The sequence below is a fragment of the Gouania willdenowi genome, chromosome 12 (assembly GCF_900634775.1).
Source record: "Gouania willdenowi chromosome 12, fGouWil2.1, whole genome shotgun sequence".
Lineage (NCBI taxonomy): Eukaryota > Metazoa > Chordata > Actinopteri > Blenniiformes > Gobiesocidae > Gouania > Gouania willdenowi.
In genome coordinates, this window is record NC_041055.1 from 12,757,275 (window position 1) to 12,782,053 (window position 24,779).

At 39.2% G+C, this 24,779-nt stretch overlaps 1 protein-coding gene across 5 annotated transcripts in view; it reads right to left on the reverse strand.

Moving 5' to 3' along the window:
• Positions 1-5,650: 5,650 nt before the first annotated feature.
• tbc1d13 (TBC1 domain family, member 13) overlaps positions 5,651-24,779 on the reverse strand; it is a 62,938-nt gene continuing 43,809 nt past the window's right edge. For 4 of the 5 annotated variants that reach the window (XM_028462455.1, XM_028462458.1, XM_028462457.1 and 1 more), the window contains 8 exons: positions 24,486-24,585; positions 21,313-21,395; positions 12,194-12,353; positions 9,516-9,726; positions 7,087-7,250; positions 6,352-6,512; positions 6,204-6,261; positions 5,651-6,142 (listed from right to left, as the gene is read on the reverse strand). In XM_028462455.1, coding sequence (XP_028318256.1) covers positions 6,077-6,142; positions 6,204-6,261; positions 6,352-6,512; positions 7,087-7,250; positions 9,516-9,726; positions 12,194-12,353; positions 21,313-21,395; positions 24,486-24,557 — 975 coding nt within the window. In that variant the 5' untranslated portion in view covers positions 24,558-24,585 and the 3' untranslated portion in view covers positions 5,651-6,076. The remainder of the gene's footprint in view (positions 6,143-6,203; positions 6,262-6,351; positions 6,513-7,086; positions 7,251-9,515; positions 9,727-12,193; positions 12,354-21,312; positions 21,396-24,485; positions 24,586-24,779) is intronic. The other variant, XM_028462454.1, reaches the window with a different exon arrangement.

Below are 24,779 nucleotides of genomic sequence, written 5' to 3' on the forward strand. Positions count from 1 at the left end.
GCTGGTGGGGGTGACTTTCTCATCTTGTGCTGTGACTTTACAGCAATTCCTGGCAGTTATCGGGAGCTGACTGGAACTTCCTGTGGACCCGGAGTAAATGGCAATTTACAGTGATGAAAACTGCCGTAAATCCCACTTTTCATGCAGTGAGAGAGCTTCCTGGAGGCACAGCTCAGATTCGTCATCAAAGTGGGAACGAGTCATCAAATTGGAGCGAGGTGTTTGGGCTCACCCTGCAGTAAGGAATGAGCAAATCACCCTCTAACGATTGAGGGAATCAATGAAAAAAGAAAATGTCTGGAGGTACGTTAAACGTAGCCACAGCCTCTGGAACTATAGCAACATTTCTGGACCTTTTCTACATAAGCGCAATGTGCCTGTGTCACCTCTGTGCCAGGATAGTCAAGTGTCCTAAGGCGCTGCACTCACCGCTATTGTGGGTTTGAATCTTTTTTTTTCTTTCATTTTAACATATTTAACACGGCAAATTCCACATTTAAAAATACATATCCGACAAATGTGGGTTTTGCTAACGCGGGTTCAAATCCCACATTTGAGAAATTTTTTTTTTTTCATTTTAACATATTAAACACGGCAAATTGCACATTTTAAAATACATATCTGACAAAAATAAACATTTTAGGGTTAGAGATAAAGTTAGGGTTAGGGATAGAGTTACAGTAGGGCAGTGTTGGGCGGTAATGCGTTACAAGTAACCGCCCCAACGTCACTTTTGACAGTAATTAGTACTGTAATGCAATATTTTTCTAAAGAAATAACGCTGTAACCGTTACAATATGGTGCATTTATCCATTACTTTACTAGCTACAGTGTACTTTCCTGTTTACAGTGGCGCTACTTATTTTTGCGGGATGCCGTGCCAAACACGGTAAAACAGTAGAAGAAGAAGCATTGTCAGTGTGTTTCTGTTTACATCACGAGCACCATTCATGGCGAATCAATGCGAGAGCAGGACGTGCTTCTAGTGGAAATACGCGCATTATTTTTGTCTACAAAAACAGTGACTGTTGTTGTAAATAAGCAGCCTGTCGCCACTGCTGAGTCACTGCTACCAGCAGCTCATAAGCCTGATATGTTTAGCATTGTGTAGCTGAGAAAAATGCTGTGAATTTATTTTTCCACATTTATTTTTACAAGTATTTTCAACAGCAGAAAGTGCACCTGGAATATGCACAGCTTACTTTACATTACTGTGCTAAGGCTGAAAAATTAGTTTTAACTTTGGAGCAGCTGTTTTGTGCTTTATATGCACAACATTTATGGTTGTTTTATAGCAGTTGATCAACAGTGGGTTATTATATTATTACAGCACTAATATGAAGCTGTATGGACACAAATGACCCAAAATAAATAATACATTCTTTAATTCTAAGTAACTCAAAAGTTACATTTTCCATTAACACATCACTTTTTGGTGTAAGTAATCAAAATATTGTGAATGAAGTAACTAGTAACGGTAACTAGTTACTTTTTTCAGTAACTAGCACAACACTGCAGTAGGGTTAGGAATAGAGTTACAGTTAGAGTTAGGGCTAAAATAAAAGGGTTAGCGGGGTGGCTAAAAAAAAAAAGAGCTAAAATACAACTGACGGAACTTTAAGTCACGTGGTGCACCTATCACGTGACCTAAACTGGCCAATTAGGGGCGCTGCGTATCCATAAAGTGGCAGTCTACGGATACGTTTAACGTACCCAGAGCCACGGCCATGAAAAAAACACTTTGTACTTTTGTAGCCCAAATAGCACTTTCATGATGTTTATTACACAGAAAAGTTGATTTAGCTTAACATGGACCCTTTAAACAGCAGCTGGACGTTAGTGCACAGGCTGATCACAGCTAGCATGCTAACGTTAGCTTCTCTTCTTAGGTAATGATGTCAGGGGAGAGAATAGCTGACATATGGTGAAGAGATGGAGGTGTTTGTGTGTTGTTTTGAGAGTTCAACTCTGAGTCTATCCATAAACTCTGGGTCAACATACCCCGCGATGGGAAACTCTGGGTATCGGATTCCATTAAAGCTGGTATGAAGTGGGTTAATCAACCCTGAGTATGTAAACCTTCATCATCAATGGATCGAAAATTACACAACTACCATGGTAATCACCCGGAAGAGAGTGATTAATTCACCCTGATGGGTGAGATAAGCCAGTGTTTGAGGAATATGAGCCTGTTCTGAAGGTAAAAGTGGAAAAAAAAGTGTTTCTTGGTGGGCAGAGCCAGGTAGAACCACAGGGTTTCTTTGATAAAAACCTGCCAGCGAGCAGGTTTAGTTCACGGACAATGGTGCCATGGTGAAATACTCAAAGAAGAACATACATCACCTGCAGGAATGGGATACTCACAGTTTCCCTCATTTAAGCCCGAGCATACTCAGAGTTTGAACATAACCTGCTTTATGGAATACCCCTCAGGTGTTTTTAACGTAATGTTAATTACCTGCGAATAATTCCATGGCTGCTCTGTTTGTATGATGAAATAGTGAAAGCTTTAATTAGTGTTCAGTAACAGGAGGATATCCAACACTTCTGTCATTCTACATGTCACTGTTCAATTAATATGTGATGCCTAAAACTGGTTGTCGTCAAATTATCTCCTGATAAATTCAAACAAAACGGAAACTCTGATCATCACTCCTGATAAAAAGATCTGGTGATCTGGGCTCATCTGTTAAAATCAGCCTCAGAAACCTTTTTATTTTTTACCACCTGAGAAATATCTCTAAAGTGAGGCATCTGTTATCAAAACCAGATCTCAAACTGGTCATACACGCTTTTATATCATCACGCATTGACTATTGTAATTCTGTTTTCACTTGTTTTAGTCGACCCTAAACAGACTCCAGATCGTACAGAATGCTGCTGCCAGACTTTTGACCGGTGCTCCCAGAACATCTCACATTACCTCCATTCTTTCTACTCTGCACTGGCTTCCAGTTAAGTTTTGAATAGATTATAAATTCTTAGTTCTGACTTTCGGAGTGTTACATAGTCAGGCCCCTTAATATATCTTGGACTTGTTGTGCCCCTACACTTCAGGGCACAGTCTTCAGGTCAGGGTCTCCTAAAGATCCCAAAAACTAAATTTAAAACCCGGGGAGACCTGGCGTTCCAGACTGTGGCCCCCAGACTCTGGAATAACCTGCACCAGTCTCTCAGGGAGCTCAACTGTGTGGACACTTTGAAGACTTAACTGTTAAAGACCTCGCTTTTCAGAAAAGCTTTTAGTTAACTGGATTTTAACTTTTATGATGCTGCTCCTATGATGTATATGCACCCATGTTTTATTATTCTATTATGATGTTGCACTTGTATTTTCACCACAGCTCTGTACAGCACTTTGTGATTTTGTCTTAAAAAAGCACTTCATAAAAAAAAAAAAAAACTTAATTACTTACCTAACATGTTGTTATTGAGAGCTGAACAGTAATTCTGATATTTGATTTATTTCTTTGTTTGTTTTTTGTATGCCATTTTAATGCAGTTGTTGATAGGGTTACCACCGTTCAGAAAAGAAAATAAGGGACACCCAAGGGACCGTGAACACAATCCTCAAAAATGGAAACATTTTGACATAGAACAGAGTTTCTCAAATGTTATTGCCCCATGTATACCCCTTAGCTCATATTATAAATTATCTATTTGTGTCTGCAGGCTCATCTAAACTCTTTCTTGAAACCTTGAAATTAGACCTTTTTATTTATTTGTGATTTTTTTTGTTGTTCATTTTAAAATTTGAACTTCACCTTTTGGTGTCTTTGGTTTAAAGAGTTGTGCAACAAATTATGATTGATGGATATATAAAAAAAAGTCTGTGTGCATGTAAAAAAAAATCTATAATGTTATAAAATAAACTGAAATGTTTGCGTGTACCTCCTGAAAGGTGTAAACTTAGGGCAGCAGTCTGCAACCATTATTCTCAAAGGAGCCATTTTGCTTCCTCTAACCTGGATTAAAATCCTGCCGGAGCTGAAAAAAATACCATCTCAATGAAGACAATCTAGTGTAGAAAATTCTATACGTAGTTAATTATATATATGTATATATATGTAATTATATATATATGTGTATATATATGTAATTATATATATGTATGTATATATGTATGTATATATATGTATGTATATATATATGTATGTATATATGTATGTATATATATATGTATGTATATATATGTATGTATATATATGTATGTATATATATGTATGTATATATATGTATGTATATATATGTATGTATATATATATATGTATATATATATATATGTATATATATATGTATGTATATATATATGTATATATATGTATATGTATATATATATTAGTTGACGTATTTTTAGTGCTACAAAAAATAACTTGAATTTGATAACACATGATCATGTTGGTTAAGACATACTAATTGCTAATTTCTTGCAACATATCAGGCATGCATATTAATCCGGCACGTTGGCAGGTAATTAAATATTTCCCCACACAAACAAAATCTGTTTTCTTCCAGAATAGTGTTTTTGTTGGTTTAGCTATCTTACCAGGAATTTAAAAAGTAAGGTTAACCACAGGTGCAAGGCAAGTTTATAGTTGATGATAGTTATTGCACAATGCAATTTATTTTTAGGTTGACAAATTGTTGCATCATGATTTTATTTGGTGTCAATGCCATTTATCATTAATATCTTATGTAAGAAATAACAATTCATTATTTTAATAATTTCTTATAACTATAGAAAGCCATTGCAAAAGAGTCAAAGAGCCACATGAGACTTCAGTTTTACTTTGTGTGTGACTGTGGTCATTTTTTGCAAATACGGAACAAACAGCGTTCCGTTTTGGCTCAGTACGGGATGCACCATTTAATGGCCACATAAGGAACGTTTCACAGAGGATGTTTTCAGATAAATATAAAATACACACAATGTTATTAAAGACAGTGATTTCACCTTGTAGATTATTTTTGTGCTTAAGTTGAACTGTTCGAGAAAAACCTTGTTTATTGACTAGTCACTAGTCAATAAAGAAACATCCTAATCTATTTATTAATGTGTAGTTAGTTACAGTCAGCCTACTGTCTAAGTTAGTGCGAGGCTACTGTCTGATGTTTCCTTACAAACCAAGTCTTTTATGATGTGCTAACAGGATTTGTTGAATAGACTAGTAGACCTCACACATTACAAACATAATTATTCTGAGTGTGTGTTATTACTGTGAAGTGGATGTTGTATTTACAATAGTCTTTATTATTTTCAATAATAGCAGCACTCCTACACTTAAAAGATCTAAATTAATGTGGAAGTAATCCAAGTAATCAGGTTGAGTAATGCAAGGGTTTACGTTACAAATTACATTTTTGGGCATGTAAACTGTAATCTCTAACTGATTACATTTTGAAAGGAACCTTTCCCATCCCAACATAGCAGTGTTGGGAAGGCAGAATAATTACAATCTTAGTAATTATTCTGCTAATAACTGCTATCAATATTCCAAGAAAAAGTAATAACATAATCCTCCATTTCAGTAGAGGGCAGGAGGTAAACTGCATATGATTTGATTATGTTTGATTGCGTTGCGGGATTGAAAAATATTGATGATATGACAGCCTCACACAGATGAAGTACAATCAGGTAAACACATATAAATTAGCTGGTATTATGTGATGGAAATGTTTCTTTATTGTGAATTCTCAATCAAATGAATAGATGAACATAGCTGGATTACAGGTGTCACTGTTACTTTAAGATTTTGCTAATTTTTGTCACAAGTTTGTGTGACCATCTCCTCTAGAGAAAAAACAGTAGGCCATAGACCACAACAAAGCCATTTCCTATTATGCACTCTGGACAATATGGTGCTGCATTATCTGTCCCATAAAGTCACTTTAAAGCAACCACATGTCACCAGATGTCCAGGCCAAACAACCAAGCTCAAACTAAAAAGCAATAGTTTGTCATGCATGTTGTTTATTGAAAAGTTACAACACATGTCTGATATAACAAGGCTCTACAGAGTTCAAACTGTCATCTACTACACAGAGAGGTCAAAGCAGGAGATGAGAAGGAAGCACTTTAGGAGTTATCCTGTAGCTCTTTGGCCTTGGTCAGGATAGTGTGGATATCTGAGATTGGGTAATCCTAAAAGACACATAACAGGAAATCACTTTATGTAAAAAGTGTGAGTCGTAAAAACATGTACCTGAAGCAGTCTCATGTTGACTGTAAAGTCTCCAACCAGTAGGCTATCACGAATAAGTCTGTGGACACACAGTCACAAGTCAATCAGCATGCAAAAAAAAAATCCCTTGAAGAACACAAGCGGTAAAAGTTCATTATGTCAGATTTACATGAGCATGGCGCAGCACACCAGGATGAGGAAGTGGAAGCGGTCCTGGTCAGAAAACAATGTATCCCAAATGCGGATGACATCTGGAAGGAGGAACTCCTGAGATAACAACAGAGTAAGCCAGCGGAAGGTAAAGTACTGGGGTTTGATGTTCTGCTCCTCCTGTATCAAACAATCACATAAGACAAATAATAGACAAATAACTTTTTTGTGGATGGAATGCTTATATTAAATTAGAGAGTGTTGAAGAAAAAAATTACATGTAAGAATTCTATGATCAAACGACTCAATGAGAGGAAAAACTATTGTAATAACCTACTCATTCACATTGATGTTCACACCGGCGAATCCTGGGGCATTTGAACCCATCTAGAATTTATTTGCCCCTAATGTTTGCTTTGTTTACGCTGTTGTTAACATGCACAGCAGATCAGGCAAGCAAATTCTAGAGTGTTTGTTTTGGCCAGAGTCCAATCAAATTCACACCTTTCACAGAAAGCTGACTGGCAGCACCAGCACAACTTAAAAAAACACCACAGATGACTAAAAACGGCTCATATGCAAAAAGAAAGCAATGAATAAAGACGTGTGGATGTTTCCTGGTGTGAAAGCAGCCTAAATCCAATTAAAGAGTCAACGCACACCGGTTTTTTATTTTATCAACAAATCGGGGGCAATGTAGAGTCCCAGTTAACAAAGGTAAACATAAGAGCAAAAAAAAATGTAGATGGCTCACCAGCTTGTGGTAGAGCTCCAGGTCTTTGTGTTTGAGCATGGAATACACACTCAGCATCTTGCAGGTGATGCCACACTGGGAGTCATCAAGGCTTTTAATGAAGTTGTCTCTGTTCTCTGACATCAGGTTTGTGAAACAGAAGAAGGTATCAGCCTCAGCGTGCTCTGCACAATAAAAAAGTAAAACCTATAGTACTTTTTCAAAAATCATAGTGGATGTCACATAAAAACAATTAAATACTAAAATGAATAGTGACAATCTGAACCTCCCTCAAAGAGGATTGTGACATGTTTCAAGTAAAATTCTGCATTGTATGGTTGCATCAAGTCCATGTTATTCCTTAACTCTTTAATTAACAATTGAATATCTTTACATCTTGAATTAGCATGCGTAATAGTCAAATGCAATTCAGAGGGAAAGTGTGTACAAACTTTTGATTGGTACTACATACATACACATATACAGTTGAGGCCAAAATTGTTAAACCCCTTATGAAATAAGACAAAACTCTTTTCTCCATGGAAATGGCCATTAACAAGTGTTTGTAGTGTATTTGTTACCAGAATAACAAAGACAAAATGTTCCCTAAGTTTGATTAGAATATGTTATTGATACAATGAGTGTAAACAAAAAGGACAAAAATGAGAAATCCAAAATTATTAGCCCCGTCTATTAATAGTCAATAGTGACACTTTCTGAGCCACAACTGGCAACAACCTCTTGGAGTAGTTACAGTATTTACTAGGTTGGCACAGGTCTCCCGAGGGACTTTGGCCCATTCTTCCACTGCATATTGTTCGAGTTGGTCTAAATTGTGTGGTTTCCGAGCATGCACATTCACTTTGAGCACCCGCCACAGATTCTCAATAGGATTGAGGTCTGAGCTCTGCACTCCAGAACCTTGGTTTTGGAATCATTTTGTTGTGTGCTTAAGGTCATTGTCTTGTTGTAAGACCCAGCGACGACCTAAGGCAAGACTACAAGCAGATTTCTGCATATTATCTTTCAAAATGTCAATGTCATTTTCTTTTTTCATGATTCCATGCACACAAAAAAGGCTCCCTGTGACTGAGGCTGCAAAACTGGCCAACAGCATGATGCTCCCACCACTCTGGGAACTATTCTTAGAGTTGAAGGCCTCTCCCTTTCTCTGCTGTTAGGGTTTGTTCTGTTTCCCCTCCCCCTTGTTTTTTGTTTCTCTGCAGGGCTGTTGGTTGACAGGGACGTGGCTGGGACCTGCAGCAATGAGGCACACCTGGTCCTTGATGATGAGCTGATACAAAAGCTCTGTTCAGTCCTCTCCACGCTGCCAGAAAATTCCGTCACGCTCGGTACTGTTAGAGCTGTTTTGTTTGATCACGAAGGATTTTGATACTTACCTGTTTCCTCCTGTGCTCAGGATATCTTCTGTGCCTCACTGCGTTCCTGGGTCCGTCACCTCAGCCAATTTGTTTTTTTTGTAAAATTAAATTCTTAAAGCTTTCCTGCCTCCGTCTCTGCTTTGGGGTCCAACTTGAAACCTTAACACTCTGCCAAACATAAGCAACATCCATGTGCCCAAACAGTTCCAGTTTAAGCTCATCAGACCAAAGCACAGACTTCCATAACTCTTCTTTGCCTTTCAAATGTCCACGGGCAAACCTCAGTCTGAGTTTGATGTGCCACTCTTTATTGGAGTTCTTCTGCGATGATGGTCCTGAAACCCAACACGATGGAGAGCCCTCACAACTGTGTTCCTTGAACATCAACTCCAGAAGAGGCCAGGTCAGCAACAATCATTTTGGCAGAATACCAGGAATTATTACTGACATCTCTAACTGTTTTCCTCTCTAGAGTTCTTTATTTGTTTGTACTTGGCAATGATGCAACATACAGCAGTTCTAGACACTGTGAAATGCTTAGAAATTGCAGTATAGCAATCATGAGTCTCCAATATCTTCTTTCTGAGCTTAAGACTGATTTCCTCTGTCTTTGGCATGGTTAGGAAAAATAGTCACTCTCATTGTGATCAAGTGCCCATTTCCTTGGATTCCTTTTATGAAGATTGAATGTTCAGACTTGTGGTTTGTGTGGTTTGAAAGCTGAATGGTTAATTAGGCATGTTTGAAAGCAATAATTCACATGGGGGCTAATATTGTTGACCTTTTTCTCTATATTTGACATAAAGCAAGCCTAAAATTACCATTTTAGGCTTGTGTATTCCAAAATGTACCAAAAGCTACTTAACATCACCGGTGAATATTTGATTTGATCAAGTTTTATATTGCTGCAAACAGAGGAATTTCAAGAAAGTTTTCCATAATTCCTGGGGGGGCTAATAATTTTGGCCTCAACTGTACATACAGTATTTATTTGGCTTTTTGCTAACCTTTACCCTAGTGCCCTCACTGTGCTGCTCTGATGAACTGTCCAAATCATTTGTTACAAACCTTTCCACTGGCTGTTGGGATCCGTTGCAAATGTGTAGTAAATGGGCCCCACAATCTCATTCATGCCCTGTACATACGCAATGCCAGGGTTGAGTTTGGCATATATGAAGAGGATTCGTTCCACAACTTCCCAGTGGGCCTCGGTACCACAGGGGAGCACTGCATATTCATTAGATGGATACAGATTCAAGGATTTGCCAGGGGAGCTGACCTAGGATTGAAAGATTAGAATTACTAAAGATTAGTATGTTTGCTTTTGCAGACATGAGAATTTTGTACACTTTTTAGGGCATGTACCTGCAAACATGTGTATCTTGCAGGAACAAGAGGGTTTTTTAATGTTACTGTGGAGCAACATGCAAATGTAGTGTACATAGAAACACTAGATTGGTTTGCAATCAGAAAAGGCTGTTGGATAATATCAATTTTCCATTTACCGTCTGCTTTTCAGAGAATGGCCATATAGAGGTTGTGATGCATGAATAGGTTATTACACCTTAACCCTAGTACTGATAGCCCACACTAAAGACGCCTACGGAGAACACATCCTCATTAGGAATGTGACGATATCTCCATACGGCGATATATCGCGATATTTTTCCGCACGATCAATTAAATCAATCAATCAATCAAAGTATCGATTTTTTATTTTTTTTTTTTTCATATCCTTTTCTGCTTTTTCACAAAAATTTGCAAGTACGTCTTCACAGAAATTTTGTCACTGTTTGTTGAAGGAACCAATATATTGTTTACTGGAATATTGACTGGTGTCACTGGTTTACAAAAAGCACTATTGGAGATACTTATTCATTTACATTGGTATGTTAACACTTATTTACAGAAATGTTGCACTAAATTTGTGTCACTGTTCATAGGACACTTTTTCAATTTACTGTCTTTCAGAGATCTAAAATAAAAATTGAATTTTTTCCACTTAATCTTTTTTTTCATGTCATGTCATGGATTATCGTAGATTGATTTCAGACCAATTTATCGATAACCGCAGTATCGTCATAATCGTGAGATAATCGTTATCGTGAGCTTTGTATTGAGCATCGTAACATATCGTGAGGTACCCAGAGGTTCTCACCCCTAATCCTCATCCTCATGATAATGTATTATCATTACACTAATTACTCTCAAAGATGCCTTGATACTGTGTAGCAGCCATTTGACATCCATGGAGTTTCTTAATTTTCACAGTCATCATTTTGTCATTGTGGTCCAATAAAATGATGGTTCGCCTGGCCTAAAGGACTAAATGGACTAAATGGACTCGGGCCGAATGACAATTTTATCACCATGATTTGGCTTGGTTTGTGCACATTTTGATCCGTACCAAACAGCCTCTGATGCAGTTGCTGAGGTAGTGGCCGAGGAAGCAGTTAATAAAGTAGAGAATTATCTGGGGAGACAAACAGAAACACTAAGTTGAGGGTCTCATCTATTGGTCAAAGCGGATGTGTAAGAGCACGCACAGAATTCTGTTTTCTGCGTCATTCAACAACGGAGCAACAACACGTCGCCATGCTTTTGGTGATTTTAATGTTTTGTTTTACACCGTACCCAGTTCTCCTGCCTACCCACAATGCCATGGACTTTAAGTCATCTCCCATACTTCCTGTTCTGTCCCATTCAAGAGCATTTTTGTTCACAGCACACCTGAATGTTGATTGGAAACGCACCCAGTCCAACCAAAACAATCACTCCAGGATCCGCCTTCCTGGTTCGCATTTCTGATCTTTGTTTGCGTGTTCTCACCGCACAAACAAGGCGTATTATCCGGGTAAACAAATCCTAGAGTGTGTTACTGCTATAACATTCTTTGGTGTCCGTGTTTACTTACGGGCTTTGGAGTCACCCAAGTCGGCTCCAGTAGCCTAAGCTGGAGCCTCTAAAAGCATTGAACGTGAGCTAATTAATATACATACTCCTCTGTATTTTTCAGACTGCCTTCTCCTACAGCCTGAGCATGGACAGCTGGAGTTGCTGCATTGACAGTGGGCTGACTATTTCCTCATCACTCAAATAGGGTTCATTATATTAGGCTGAATGACTCCTTCAAACAGAATGTCAGTCTACAACTCTGATTCACTCGCATGATTGGTAAACATTTTTTAAGTGTACTTCTCCAGTAATCAAACTTTTGTCTGCTTTGGCCATTTTGCTTGTTAGCTGAAAGAGCCCCTTATATTGTCACAAGCATGGCGCTGGGATTTCAGCAAACCTAAACCAGATGGTAGGCAGAACTGAGAAATTAACGGACAAACCAAGCATTGTTTGGCACTTTCATTATTGGATATTAGCATGTATTTTTCCTTGAATAAGATGGTGTTAAAAAAATTAGATGGTTGAGACTTGAAATTCTAACCTAACCTTAGTGAGTGCAAGTTTGATTGGCTCCATCTAGTACAAAAAGACACGCCTGTTTTTTTCGTCTAATTCTGAAGTAATATGCAGTGCAACAAAACAATCTTGATAATTCCAGATGTGCCTGATAAGGAGTTTGCAGGCCAAAAATGGTCTCAGTGACATTTTAAAGCAACAACAATTCACATTTGTCTGGAAACTCTCTCCTCACCATCACCCAGAAGTTTTAGTTGTAGAGCTGGAGCAAACAGAGCAGCAATATTCTTCCAGGTTTGGAATAACAAGTACATGCAGTAAAAATCACTCACGTTGGTGACTCCACTTCGGTTGCGGTTCACAATTTGTGCTTTTAGGGTGGTCTGCTCCACTCGACGCCGCAGTGTCTCGTAATCATTTTGGGGATCCAAGATAAGTTGACATGGGTAATCTGTAGGACACTGAAAGAACGCCATATCTGGATACAGGCGCCTGCACACAAGATGACACATACCTGATAATGTCCTAATCATTAGGGTGGGCATCATTTGGATTTTAACGATTCTGATTCTCGATTCCGATTCTTTGAGTTGTGCAAGTCAACAGGTCACAGATTTTAGAAGAGAATTTTTACAATTGAAAAAGCCTTTACACAAGCCATTTTTATTAAGATTAAGATTAAATCGGGCTTTCGCCTTTAATTGGCCATGTAATGTTAGTACATTATTGGAATTTGTCTTCTGCACTTAACCCATCCCTGGGGAGCAGTTCGGGGTTAAGGGACTTGCTCAACATCCCACAGTGACGGCCCCGGTGAGGCTTGAACCGGCAACCCTCCGATTACAAGCCCAGCGTCCTTAACCACTAGGTCACCATTCCCTTAGTTAATACATTTTAATTTGGTTGCTGTACTGTAACTAGGGTATTCAATTACAAAGATCACCAACTGCAACTGTAAAACTGAAACTTGCTGAAATAACATTACAATCAAGTTGGCAGCAGTCTATTACACAAAGAGCTACAGCCCAGGTAAATGTGAAACAAAGGAAAACAAACTCAAACCCTGGAGCAGTCATGTGACAAATCAATCAACAGTTCTTGTTGAGAAAGATTAAGTTAATTCGAGTCGTTCTGCGCTTGCACGACTTGCGGCGATGACGCGCTAGTGATGACATAATCCAAGATGGCGGCGGCCTGGACTCCAGCTGAGACCATTTAATAAGAGCCTTAAAAGACATGGATATAATGAAAAGAGTGGATGGACGGAAGCATAAACATGCAGACTTTCACACTGACACACACGGACTTATTAAACACACACTGACCTCTGTAAATACGGTAAACAGAACAGGCTTCACCAGACAGCTGGCACAAGGACCCGGAAGCGGAGTAAATGCGTTCCCGTACTGCATGTACAGGCTGTAATATCACCAAGTTCATCCTTTTACCAGTTGTTAGAGCTATTATCTTTACCAAGGAGCAACTATTTATTCCTGGTGTTTGTTTTTTACTGAGCTTTTTACCAGTGATTAGCTCCTATCTCCCTTCCACTCCGCAGACACAGACTGCAGTCGCTGAACCTTATACAAATCCCGTGTAAGCTGCGGAAACAAACTACCGTAGTTTTATTGGCCGCATAACAAAAATTTAGCAATTTTTTAAGAAAAAGCCACAAAAATGCCGCAGCCTAAATTAGGCCACACCCTATTGGCTGATGAGGGTGCCCGTCAGGACAACTTTATGCTGTTTATCTTTCTATTACACACGGGCTGACTTTTACTGCATCCACACCACTGCTGCTGCATCAGGCGCTCGCTCACTCTCTCTCTTTTTCTCTCTGACAACATTTCTCTGCGTCGTTGCTATGATGAGGCAGTGTGCATCATTACAAAATGAGTGATCTCAATGGTTATGTGCAAGCAAAAATGATTTAATGTTAACAATTTCATTGTTCCACCTGGTCTAATGTGACAGAGCTCAATCAAACTGGGAAATATCCACAATTTAGCCGCGTGAGAAAAAGTAAGAAAAAAGTAGCGGCTTATAGTCCGGAAATTACGGTAGTGTAACTACAAAAAAAGATCTGAAAATTTTTGATGAAAAGCCAATTGTTGGCCATTGTTTTCTTTATGCTTTGCACTGGTTCTCATATTCTCGGAACACATACCTTACTTATATCGTGTGTTTGCAGTAACTATTAATTTAAAACATTTATTGGTGGGTTTTTTTGGTTAAATATAAAGAAAATGGATTTGATAAAGACTGCTGTTCAGATGTATATGGATACATTTATAATGTTTAACTTACATTGTGGCCTATAAATAAAATGTATTATTGCCTGGTGACAGAAGTATACCTAGAGCTTTTTCAACTGATACATAAAACTAATTTCAACTTCTAAAACCCATAATAACTTGTAAATTTTACCCCAATTTGAAGGGCCCTATTCTGCGGTCTGGAATTAAGCGCTTTTTTATGCGCCAGCACGTATTCTCTGGTCCAGATTTCTGACACACCCACTGCGCTTAAATCGACCAAAAGGGCATAGTCTGTGAATGAAGGCGCTCTGAAGCTATTTATTTTTGGGTAATCTAGAAATCACGGAACATCAAGTTTTCTTAATGCTTTTAAATGTCATTGAAATCCATGAAAATTAAAAAAAAAAATGCCTTCGTTGATAAACAATGTAACAAGTTGATTTGATCTGTAATCGGATCAAATTAACTTGTTACATTGTCACATTCTTCTGTCCGAACCACAGTTAAAATCTCTCTTTTCCCTCTCATACTAATGACAGATTAATGTTTGTTTGTGTGGAAAGCCTGATTTTATTAACTTGTTACATTCCTGCCTTCAGGAATGATCAGCGTGCATTAGTCATCATCTGTCATTAATGTTTCACTTGTTATTTACTCTTGCATTGGATCAAACAGTGTTAAAATAGTTTGTCACAGTTTCATTGTAATGACGCTTCATCCTACGTGCACACTTCGGGTGGACACAGCTGATCAGCTCCGTGACAGCACCCAGGGTCCTCCCAGAAAAAGGAGTGGACGGCACGGATAAAATGGTTCCTGCAGAAATTTAAATTGCAAATATTGTCTGTCCTATGCCACTCATCAGATGATTCTATCCCCAACAGAATACTATTTTAGATGTTTCATCATTTAAAAAGTGCTAAAAATACCAGAAAACATCACAAAAGTTAGTGTAAGGGAGAAGAGGCATAATGACTTTTGTTTGGTATCAAACTGTCTCATAATACCTGATATTTCAAGATATGATGTCGAAAAGATTATTTAAACTCATTCTTATGTTTTAAGTGTAAATCATCCCTCATGTTTGTCCATGTCATCACATATACACACACCCCAGACACACCCAGAGGCAGCCAGCTGAGATGCTGGCAACTTTAAACCAATCAACGAACTTGGGAAGGGAGCCTCAAAGGAAGAAAGCCACCCAAAACTTTAGTTTTGGGACACTGGCCGTTTCACGCTCAACACGTTTCCCTTCACCATCTATTCATTGATTAGGGGGCCAAGCCCGCGGGGCCAGGGAACCGCGTTGTTCCTAGGACATACGCGGTTCCCTGGCCCCGCGGTGCTAGGAACCCTATTGTAATCGTTCCGATTATTATTAGGGGGCCAAGCCCGCGGGGCCAGGGAACCGCGTATGCTTACATACGCGGTTCCTAGGACCAGCGGTGCTAGGAACCCTATTGTAATTGCAAGGGTTTTTATTATGTTTATTATGTTTCCTTGGGTAAAAGTGGTGCTGCAGGCTAAACCGTGCAAGGTAGGGCGATGCCCTTTAGTGGTTGGGTCCAAAACCCCCAGGGGACCTTGGACACAAAAATTCACATATATTCACCAGCAGGTGGCGCTATAACAAAGGTCAACGCGTTTTGGCCAATAACTCCCACACCGTTGGTTGCAAATTTAAAACCTTCATATCCACAAATTCCTTGAATAGCACTGAATCACCTGGGCGAGGCCAGGCCCAAATTTCGGCTTAACTTTTCTCGGAGCAAAATTGCAAAAACTGGAGAACCTACTTTTTCAAATTCGTCCTTGGGGTTTTGTCCAATCAGCGTGAAACTTGGCACGTAGAGTCTTCATTTGGATTTGTTCTAAAGATCAGCAAAACATTTTGTTCGGGCAAGATATGCGCAAAATATCAACGAGTAAAATTTTCTAGCGAGCTATAAAAATGCAAACTGTTGCATATCTCGGTCAAAATATTTGCTAACAACACCAAATCTGAAATCCTTGGTTGGCATGTGACTGTGGGGGTATGAGCCAAATTTGAATAAATGAGGCCTCTCGAGGGCACTGCAAATAAGAGAAATTTATATCTCCTAAATGGCACGACCGATTTCTACCAATCTTGGTGGGTATGACCTTGGGTCACTCCTGGGACCGTATCTCAAAGTTAATCGCGATTGGTCAAAGTGGGCGTGGTTTATTACTCCATAACATATATATAAACAAACCTTTATTTCAGCTGAAGTAATATGTTGAGGGCTGTGAAATTTACAGGGTAACTATAGAAGAGCACACAGATTGCTAGTCTACTAAATATTGAATAAAAATGCAGGATACAGATTTGAATAATAAGATCATTAAGTCAAAGAATAAAATCATAAAGAGAGCTCATAAAACAAAGAGGGGAAGACAGACAGGGGAGATCGGACAAACATGAATGAGATGAACTGTGTGTTAACATGTTGCAAGTGTATGTAAGTGTGTAGCTATGGAAGTATGTATGTGAGCTATTGTGGATCAAGCTTGCTGATCAGAGTTCGTTCAGCTACCTTTGAAGATGATGTCAGGTAGCTGAGTTGACACGGTGCTGTGTTGAAGAAACGCCGTGGGACGTGCCACCGTTGACTTCTGTTGCGTTTCAACAGATTAACCCCTTCAGCCGACCTAGGCGTTCTGGCCTTCGCAGCTGGGTTAGAGAACGGCTCGTGGCTTACCACAGTGGGTCACGGGACGGACTTCTTTCGGCTGTTACGCAGGTCACTATGCTTGATTTGTCCGAACCAAGCAAACTGTTGTTTCCAAAAATCAAACTGTTTCAACTAAAAATAAAATAAAACTAGAACTGCAAGCAGTTATGAAAGGGGGCCAAGCCTTCCCGCGCGACTCGGCCCCCAGGTTTCGCGGAGTCCGTGGAAGTACGTCACGAAGGATGACGGGCTTGTGGCGAGCATCAGGACACAGGCCAATGTGCCATTTGCTGTGAACAGGTGGATATGAAGTTTTGGGAGATGTGATTTAAAATGTGAAAGTTACAGGCCAAAATGCATTTGCACCCATTATAGCGCCACCTCGTGGTGCACTTTTTGGTGTGGGTGATCTGTGTGCTCTTATATATGTACCCTGTAAATTTCACAGCCCTTAACATAATACTTCAGCTGATATAAAGGTTTGTTTATTTAAATGTTATGTTGTAATAAGCCACACCCACTTTGACCAATCGCAATTAACTTAGAGATACGGCCCCAGGGGCGACCCAAGGTCATACCCACTAAAATTGGTAAAAATTGGTCATGCCATTTATGAGATATACATTTCCCATATTTGCAGCGCCCCCTAGTGGTGTAAATTATTAAAATTTTGCTTATACCCTTACAGTCACATGCCAACAAAGGATCTCAGATTTGGTGTTGTTAGCATTTATTTTGACCGAGATATGCAACAGTTATGATTTTTTATAGCTAGCTAGAAAAATTTACTCAATAATTATTCACGCATATTTTGAGCCAACAAAATTATTTTATCAACTTTAGATCAGGTCCAACTGAAGACTCTACGTGAAAAGTTTTATGCCGATAAGACAAAACCCCAAGGAGTAATTTGAAAAGCAATATGCCAAGGGAGTGGGCATGGCCTATGTTAGAAGATGCGCCTCTATATAGGGAACTATGGAAATTGAAGTTTTTGAAGATGTGAATTAAAATGTGAAAGTTAAAGGTCAAAATGTTTTTGCAAATATAGCGCCACCTCATGGCGCAATTTTTGGTATGGGTGGTCTGTGTGGTCTTCTATATCTACCCTGTAAATTTCACTGCCCTCAACATAAAAATTCAGCAGAAAAAAACGTTTGTTAATTTATGTGTTATGATGTAATAAGCCACGCCCACTTTGACCAATCGCGAATACCTTTGAGATATCGCCTCAGGAGGGACCTAAGGTCATACCCTCCAAATTTGGTAAATATTGGACTTGCCATTTAAGAGATATAAATATTCGTTATTTGTAGCGCCCCCTAGTGGCCTATATTTTTCAAATTTGGTGCATACCCTCACAGTCACATGCCAACCAAGGATCTCAGATTTGCTGTTGTTAGCTTTTAATTTGACCGAGATATGCGCCAGTTCGCATTTTTATTGCTCGCTAGAAAACTTTACTCGTTAATATTTTGCGCATATTGCCCGAACAAATCTTTTTGCTAAACTGTAGATCAGGTCCAAATGAAGACTCTACGTGCCAAGTTTCATGCCGATTGGACAAAACCCCAAGGAGTAATTTGAAAAAGTAGGTTTTTGATATGGAGTGACTTACAAAGAGCAATGTGCTGTGGGAGTGGGCATGACCTATGTCAGAAAATGCGACTCTATGTAGGGAACATGTGGATATGAATTTTATGAAGATGTGAGGCCAAAATGTTTTTGCAATTATAGCGCCACCTAGTGGTGCAATTTTTGGTATGGGTGGTCTGTGTGGTCTTCTATATCTACCCTGTAAATTTCACTGCCCTCAACATAATAATTCAGCAGAAATAAATTTGTTTATTTATGTGTTATGATGTCATTAGCCACGCCCACTTTGACCAATCGTGAATAACTGAGATATCGCCTCAGGAGGGACCCAAGATCGTACCCTCCAAATTTGGTAAAAATTGGTCGTGCCATTTAAGAGATATAAATATTCGTTATTTGTAGCGCCCCCTCGTGGTCTCCATCATTCAAATTTGGTGCATACCCTCACAGTCACATGCCAACTCAGGATCTCAGATTTGGTGTTGTTTGCATTTATTTTGACCAAGATATGTGCCAGTTTGCATTTTTATAGCGATCTAGAAAATTTTACTCGCTAATAATTTGCGCATAATTTACCCGAACAAACTAATTTTGATAACTGGATATCACGTCCAACTGAAGACTCTACGTGCCAAGTTTCACGCTGATTGGACAAAACCCCAAGGAGTAGTTCGAAAAAGTAGGTTTTCCAGTTTTTGCGGTTTTGCTCCGAGAAAAGTTTAGGTGGAAATGGGCGTGGCCTAGCCCAGGTGATTCAGTGCTATTCAACGAATCTGTGGATGTGAAGGTTTTAAATGTGCAACAAATGGTGTGGGAGTTATTGGCCAAGACGCGTTGACCTTTGTTATAGCGCCACCTGCTGGCGGATATTAGTGAATTTTTGCGTCCAAGGTCCCCTGGGGGTTTTGGACCCAACCACCAAAGGGCATCGCCCTACCTTGCACGGTTTATTCTGCAGCACCACTTTTACCCAAGGAAAAATAAAATGTACCAATTATAATAATAATCTGAACGATTACAATAGGGTTCCTAGCACCGCTGGTCCTAGGAACCGCGTATGCTTACATACGCGGTTTCCTGGCCCCGCGGGCTTGGCCCCTAACTAGAACTGCAAGCAGTTATGAAAGGGGGCCAAGCCTTCACGCGTGACTCTGCCCCCAGGTTTCGCGGAGCCCGTGGAAGTACGTCACGAATTATGACGGGGCAAGCGTGCCATTTGCTGTGAACAGGTGGATATGAAGTTTTGGAAGATGCGATTTAAAATGTAAAAGGTTCAGGCCAAAATGCGTTTGCACCCATTATAGCGCCACCTAGTGGTGCACTTTTTGGTATGTGAAGAGTGATTTCACTTTATTACATATAATAAATGGTTTGCATTTCTAGGCTTTTATTAGCCTAGAAATGCATTTTACCATGATATTTTGACAGTGTTAATTGAGGAATTTTTAATAAAAGGTAAAACGTAATCTTTGATTCCTCTGATTCATTAAAACTATGTATTAAGGTGTAGATGTTGCTGTATGAATTCACTTCCCTGGTTTCACATTAATGGGTTTAGTCTAAAAACTTAGGCATATTTCTCCTGTTAAAAGGAGAGGCACACTGGCAAAAGTTGAAGTAATATTAATAATCATAATTCATATTTTCATTCATATAAACCATTATTAATAACCCTTATCTTCCTACACAGAGTGCGTAACTGGGATCAAGGTGCGCAGTGACTGACTTAAGTACAGGAGAAGAATAGAGCGCAGCCAAAAACAGCGCCGCTGCGCAGCTTTTCTGACTTATGCACAGGGGAGAATAGAGCCCTAAATAAATTGTGCATGTTCTTTCCACCTTGGATTTGTTTCTCTTAGTTTTACAAGCAATATATCCTGTCTGTTACCACTCTCTCTCTTTCTGACTCAATATGTTGGGCAGAGTGCCCACGGACTGTTAACGAATCGTGTGCAAAAGGACATTTTATTAAACAATCATTTTCACCGGCACCACACAGATGTTCATGGGAGACATATGCCCCACTCCGCAACCAGACCTTGTGCCGTACAGAAAGAAGTCTGACATTGAATGCAGCCGGTAGGAAAGAGTCGCCTCGACGAGCGCGGCCGGTGCGAGGGCCCAATATCACTGCTTGCAGTTTTAATCTTCTTCTTATTTTTCTTCTTACACTTTACTGGGATTTTTGAGGCCATTCCCAGGGGTGCCATTTTATGAAATTTGGCAGGACAGCATAGTTTGGTGAAAAATTTAATGTGTTGTTTATTGATGCAATTTCGGGACTCGTTAGTGCCACCTAGTGTTTGTAATTTTCCACTGGTTTTTACTAGCTTGATGATATTCGGTATGTATATGCAGTGGACCATGAGTAGCAAAAATTTAATTTGGACCTACATCTTAAATTTAACAAGAAGTCTTCAAATTTTGCATGCACGCACGCACAAACACAGACACTTTTACCCTGCACACGACAGCATTAGTTGCTACAATAAAAGTATAAAAACAATTTAACATTTGAAGTTGTTGTCTTGTAGTAGGAAAAAATAACAAGGATTCTATGGTTTGCCTCCTAAACAGTTTTTTTGAACAAAGAACGCCGTAGATGAAATGGTAAAAAAAAAAAAAAAAGATTTACAGTATACAAGTAACAAGAAAATTTGTTTTCAGGACAAAATTTTTTATCTTATACAATCAGCAAGCCACAATGTTATTAGATCTAGTTATTAATTGATTATGACACATTCAAACCAGGCACAGATCAACTTTTGAAATTATTATTATTTCAAATCCTGTCTACCAGGGCCCATACTGGTACAGGGCGCTCGCAGGGCAGAGCTGTGGACGTTGCACTCTCAGGCATGCTCGTGGAAGGCCTATGTGATGATGGCATCTTTTTTCTACCTTACATCCTTGTCAATCTGCAGAAGGATTTCATTGTCTTTGAAGTATGTATTCCATCTGCTGTCCGGGTTGGGGTTCAGTGGCTGAAAAAAAGAAGTCAAATTTGTTTGATTATTAATTTTTCAAAATAATTACACTATAATACCAATTATAGTGTGTGTCCACTAGGAGGATCCTCTATTAGTCATACTAGTGCAGTGCCCGTAGGAAGTATGTATTGCTATAGAAAAGTAGGAGGTTAAGTAGCTTTTTCATGGATGGTCAAATGAGGTTGTGTTTGAAGGTGGGACGTCAGGGACATTTACTTTTGTTGTGAAATGTGTTTTCATATATTTAAATGAATACATTAGGTGTAGTGGCAGGTGTGGCGAGAGTGAAGCTATAGCAATCAGGTGCGCTTCACTATGTAGCACCATCTGCATGACATGTAAACACTTATAAAAATTGTTAGGTGTGCAAGTCAGTAAGTGTGTGTGAGTGTTGACTGTTGTATCCTGTCCAACAGCAACGATCTGACTCAGAGCGTAACACTACAGTCACTACCACTCTATGGACGGGTGTCGTGACACAGACTGTAACCGGACTAAATGGTGGTCCATTATACGCTGACACTCACATACACACTTACATACCTGCATTCTAAGTAAATGTAGATCAGTGCAGGCACATTAATGGTGCGCATTAATTTAGAAGCAATCCACCCCAACACGCACGCAATATTTTTTTTTAAAATATTTACATGTCATGTAGACGGTGCTACATAGTGAAGGTCACCTGATCGCTATAGCCTCACTCCTGCCACACCTGCATCTACTTGTGACTTATGTTTATTAGGTACACATTCAGGTGTGGCGTAGGTGTGCAGACGTGTTAACATGCAAGCACTCATGCAGACACGACTTGTGCATTGTGCCATGTACCCATTCTAAGTCTATGGGAAATGTAGATTGCACGTGCAGACATGCAGGCACAGGGTACGCGTTTGTTTATGCGTTTGATAGACTGGTGTGCATGAATTTGAATTTAGAAGCAATCCACCCCCCATGCACACGCACACACACACGGACGCACAGACGGATGGACGGACGGACAGCCAGCCAGCCAGACAGACGTTCCTTGCTTTTATAGAGAGATATTCAGCTAACATTTCTATATTTGGATAAACCTTTGTTCAAAAATAAATATGCATTGTGTCTGAGCTTTGATTAGCCTCACCTAAGCTTTTACTCAATTGCCCCCTTCCTTATTCCTGTTTATTTTGTATATTTGTCACACATAAATCAGATCATCAAACCAATTTCAATATCTCAAAAAGACAACCCGTCAATATAAAATGTTGTTTCTAAAGGATGATTTTATTTATTAAGGGAAAAAAAAAATCCAAACCCATTTGGCCCAATGTGAAAAAGTAAATGTCCCCTGAACCAAATAGTGGGTGGTGTCCCCCTTTGCTATAATAACTAAAATCAAGCATTTGCAATAAGTGATGACAAACCTTTTACCACTCTTTGTTGCAGAACGGTTTTAACTCAGCCATTTTTTAGGGCTTTTGAGCATTAACTGTATTTTTACGGTCACATTACAGCATTTCAAAGTGGATGGGTTCAAACAAAAGGTGCTCTGTCCTGAGTGTTGAACACATCTCGATGTAAATACCATGAAATAAAAGCTGGAATTCTGAACTTTTGTCTCATATTCATGTTTTGATCTGACCCCCAAAAGCCTTCAGTATACAACAAAAACAAAGAAATTGACCTTGCCATTCCAATACTTTCGGAGGGGACCTCATGGTCAATGAGGTTTGTTGTATTGAACGTTTTGTTTGCGGCTCCACCACGACTTACTTCTGCATCACGAGTTACAAATGGCAATCAGTTTTTTTCAACGTGTAATACTGCCAAACAGTCGACATGCTTGGTGGACCATGCTCCGGTGACTGACTGTTAATAACATGTGTAGCAGACACATTGCACGTGCACATTGTTGGTAGGCGGGCCTGTCAGTCATCCTCACATCAGAAGGGTAAAGTGGCTGACATTCAGTCATTTGCGGAGGTAGTAAAAATCACTTGAAAAGATTGGTTTCATATGCAAGGATCAGCTGATCGTCAATCCCCAAAATTTAGGAAATCGGCATCGATCGATCAGTACATCCTTACAAAATTAGCTGGTGTTCAACCCTTAGAGGGCAGTCACTCTTACATTTTACAACAAAAAATTTTCATAAAAACTAGGGCAGTGCCCGTAGGAAGTATGTATTGCTATAGATACTGTAAGTGGGAGGTTAAGTAGCTTTGTCATGGATGACCAAATTATGTTGTGTTTGAAGGTGCGATGTCAGGGACATTTAGGTCTGTTGTGAAATGTGTAAATTGCTAACTATTGTGTTATATATTTTGGCTTTTAGCAAGGACACTGTAGGGCGTTGAACCCATCTATTCCGATTCAAGTTTGTTGTCCTAGCGGAATCCGGATCTCCTCAGACCGGAACAGACTTGGTCCGGACTTGTTTAGTGTCATTAATCCACAACAGTCAGTTTAGATGCACACGGAATTTCCAAAGCCTTTATGAAATAATTTATTAACGATATCATTGCAGTCAAAACAAATCTGACATTGCACACCCTTGAACCAAGCAGCAGCCATGTTGAAACTCTCAGTCAGTCTGATCCTGATCTGCAAAGTTTTTTGACAGACAGACGCACACACCTTGCTTTCATAGAGAGATGTATTTGTAGTTGTATTTGTGTGATATTTTGTGTAGATTTCTTTATTATTATTTTGTCTACTTTTTTGTAATTCTGCATATTTTTGTTGTTATTTTCATGTCTTGTGAATTAATTTGTCTTCTTGTTGATATGTCTGTTGTGTTATGTGTGCTATGAACCATCTGATGATGATGATGAAGAATTTGGGTAATTTTTGTGTGTTTTTTTGTCATTTAATTTTTTTCACAGACAGACCTTCCCTGCTTTAATAGAGAGATGTTAAAAGTTAGACCAGGATCAATCAACATATGTTTTCAGCGGAAAAAAGTGGGTTTGGAGTTTAGTTACTCTTTTTAAAAAAAAGCAAAGCAACAAACATTGAAGGAGATATTATATAGAAGTTGAGTGGTTTGTTGAACTGAAATCTCTGGTGTCAAAGTTGCACACAACAACAAAGAAAACTCACGTGGTCTTCCAAAGTAACGTCTTCTCTTGAAAAACCCATGTTGGCTTTGGCAATCCCGGGCTGAATGATCATTTCCTTTAGGAACTGAGAGTAAACTTGCCTGTAAAAATGAGAGGTTCAATGAAGCAGATGATTTTGAAAATTTAGACTATACATGAGCCAGTTAACACTGTTTAACATTTTTCCTTTATGGGCTGCCACAGCAGTAGAGGAGCAGATCTTCCTTTAACCTCTGACTAATATGTCCTCTATCCTCACACTAATGGTCTGCTCTGCACTGTATCCATGAACCTC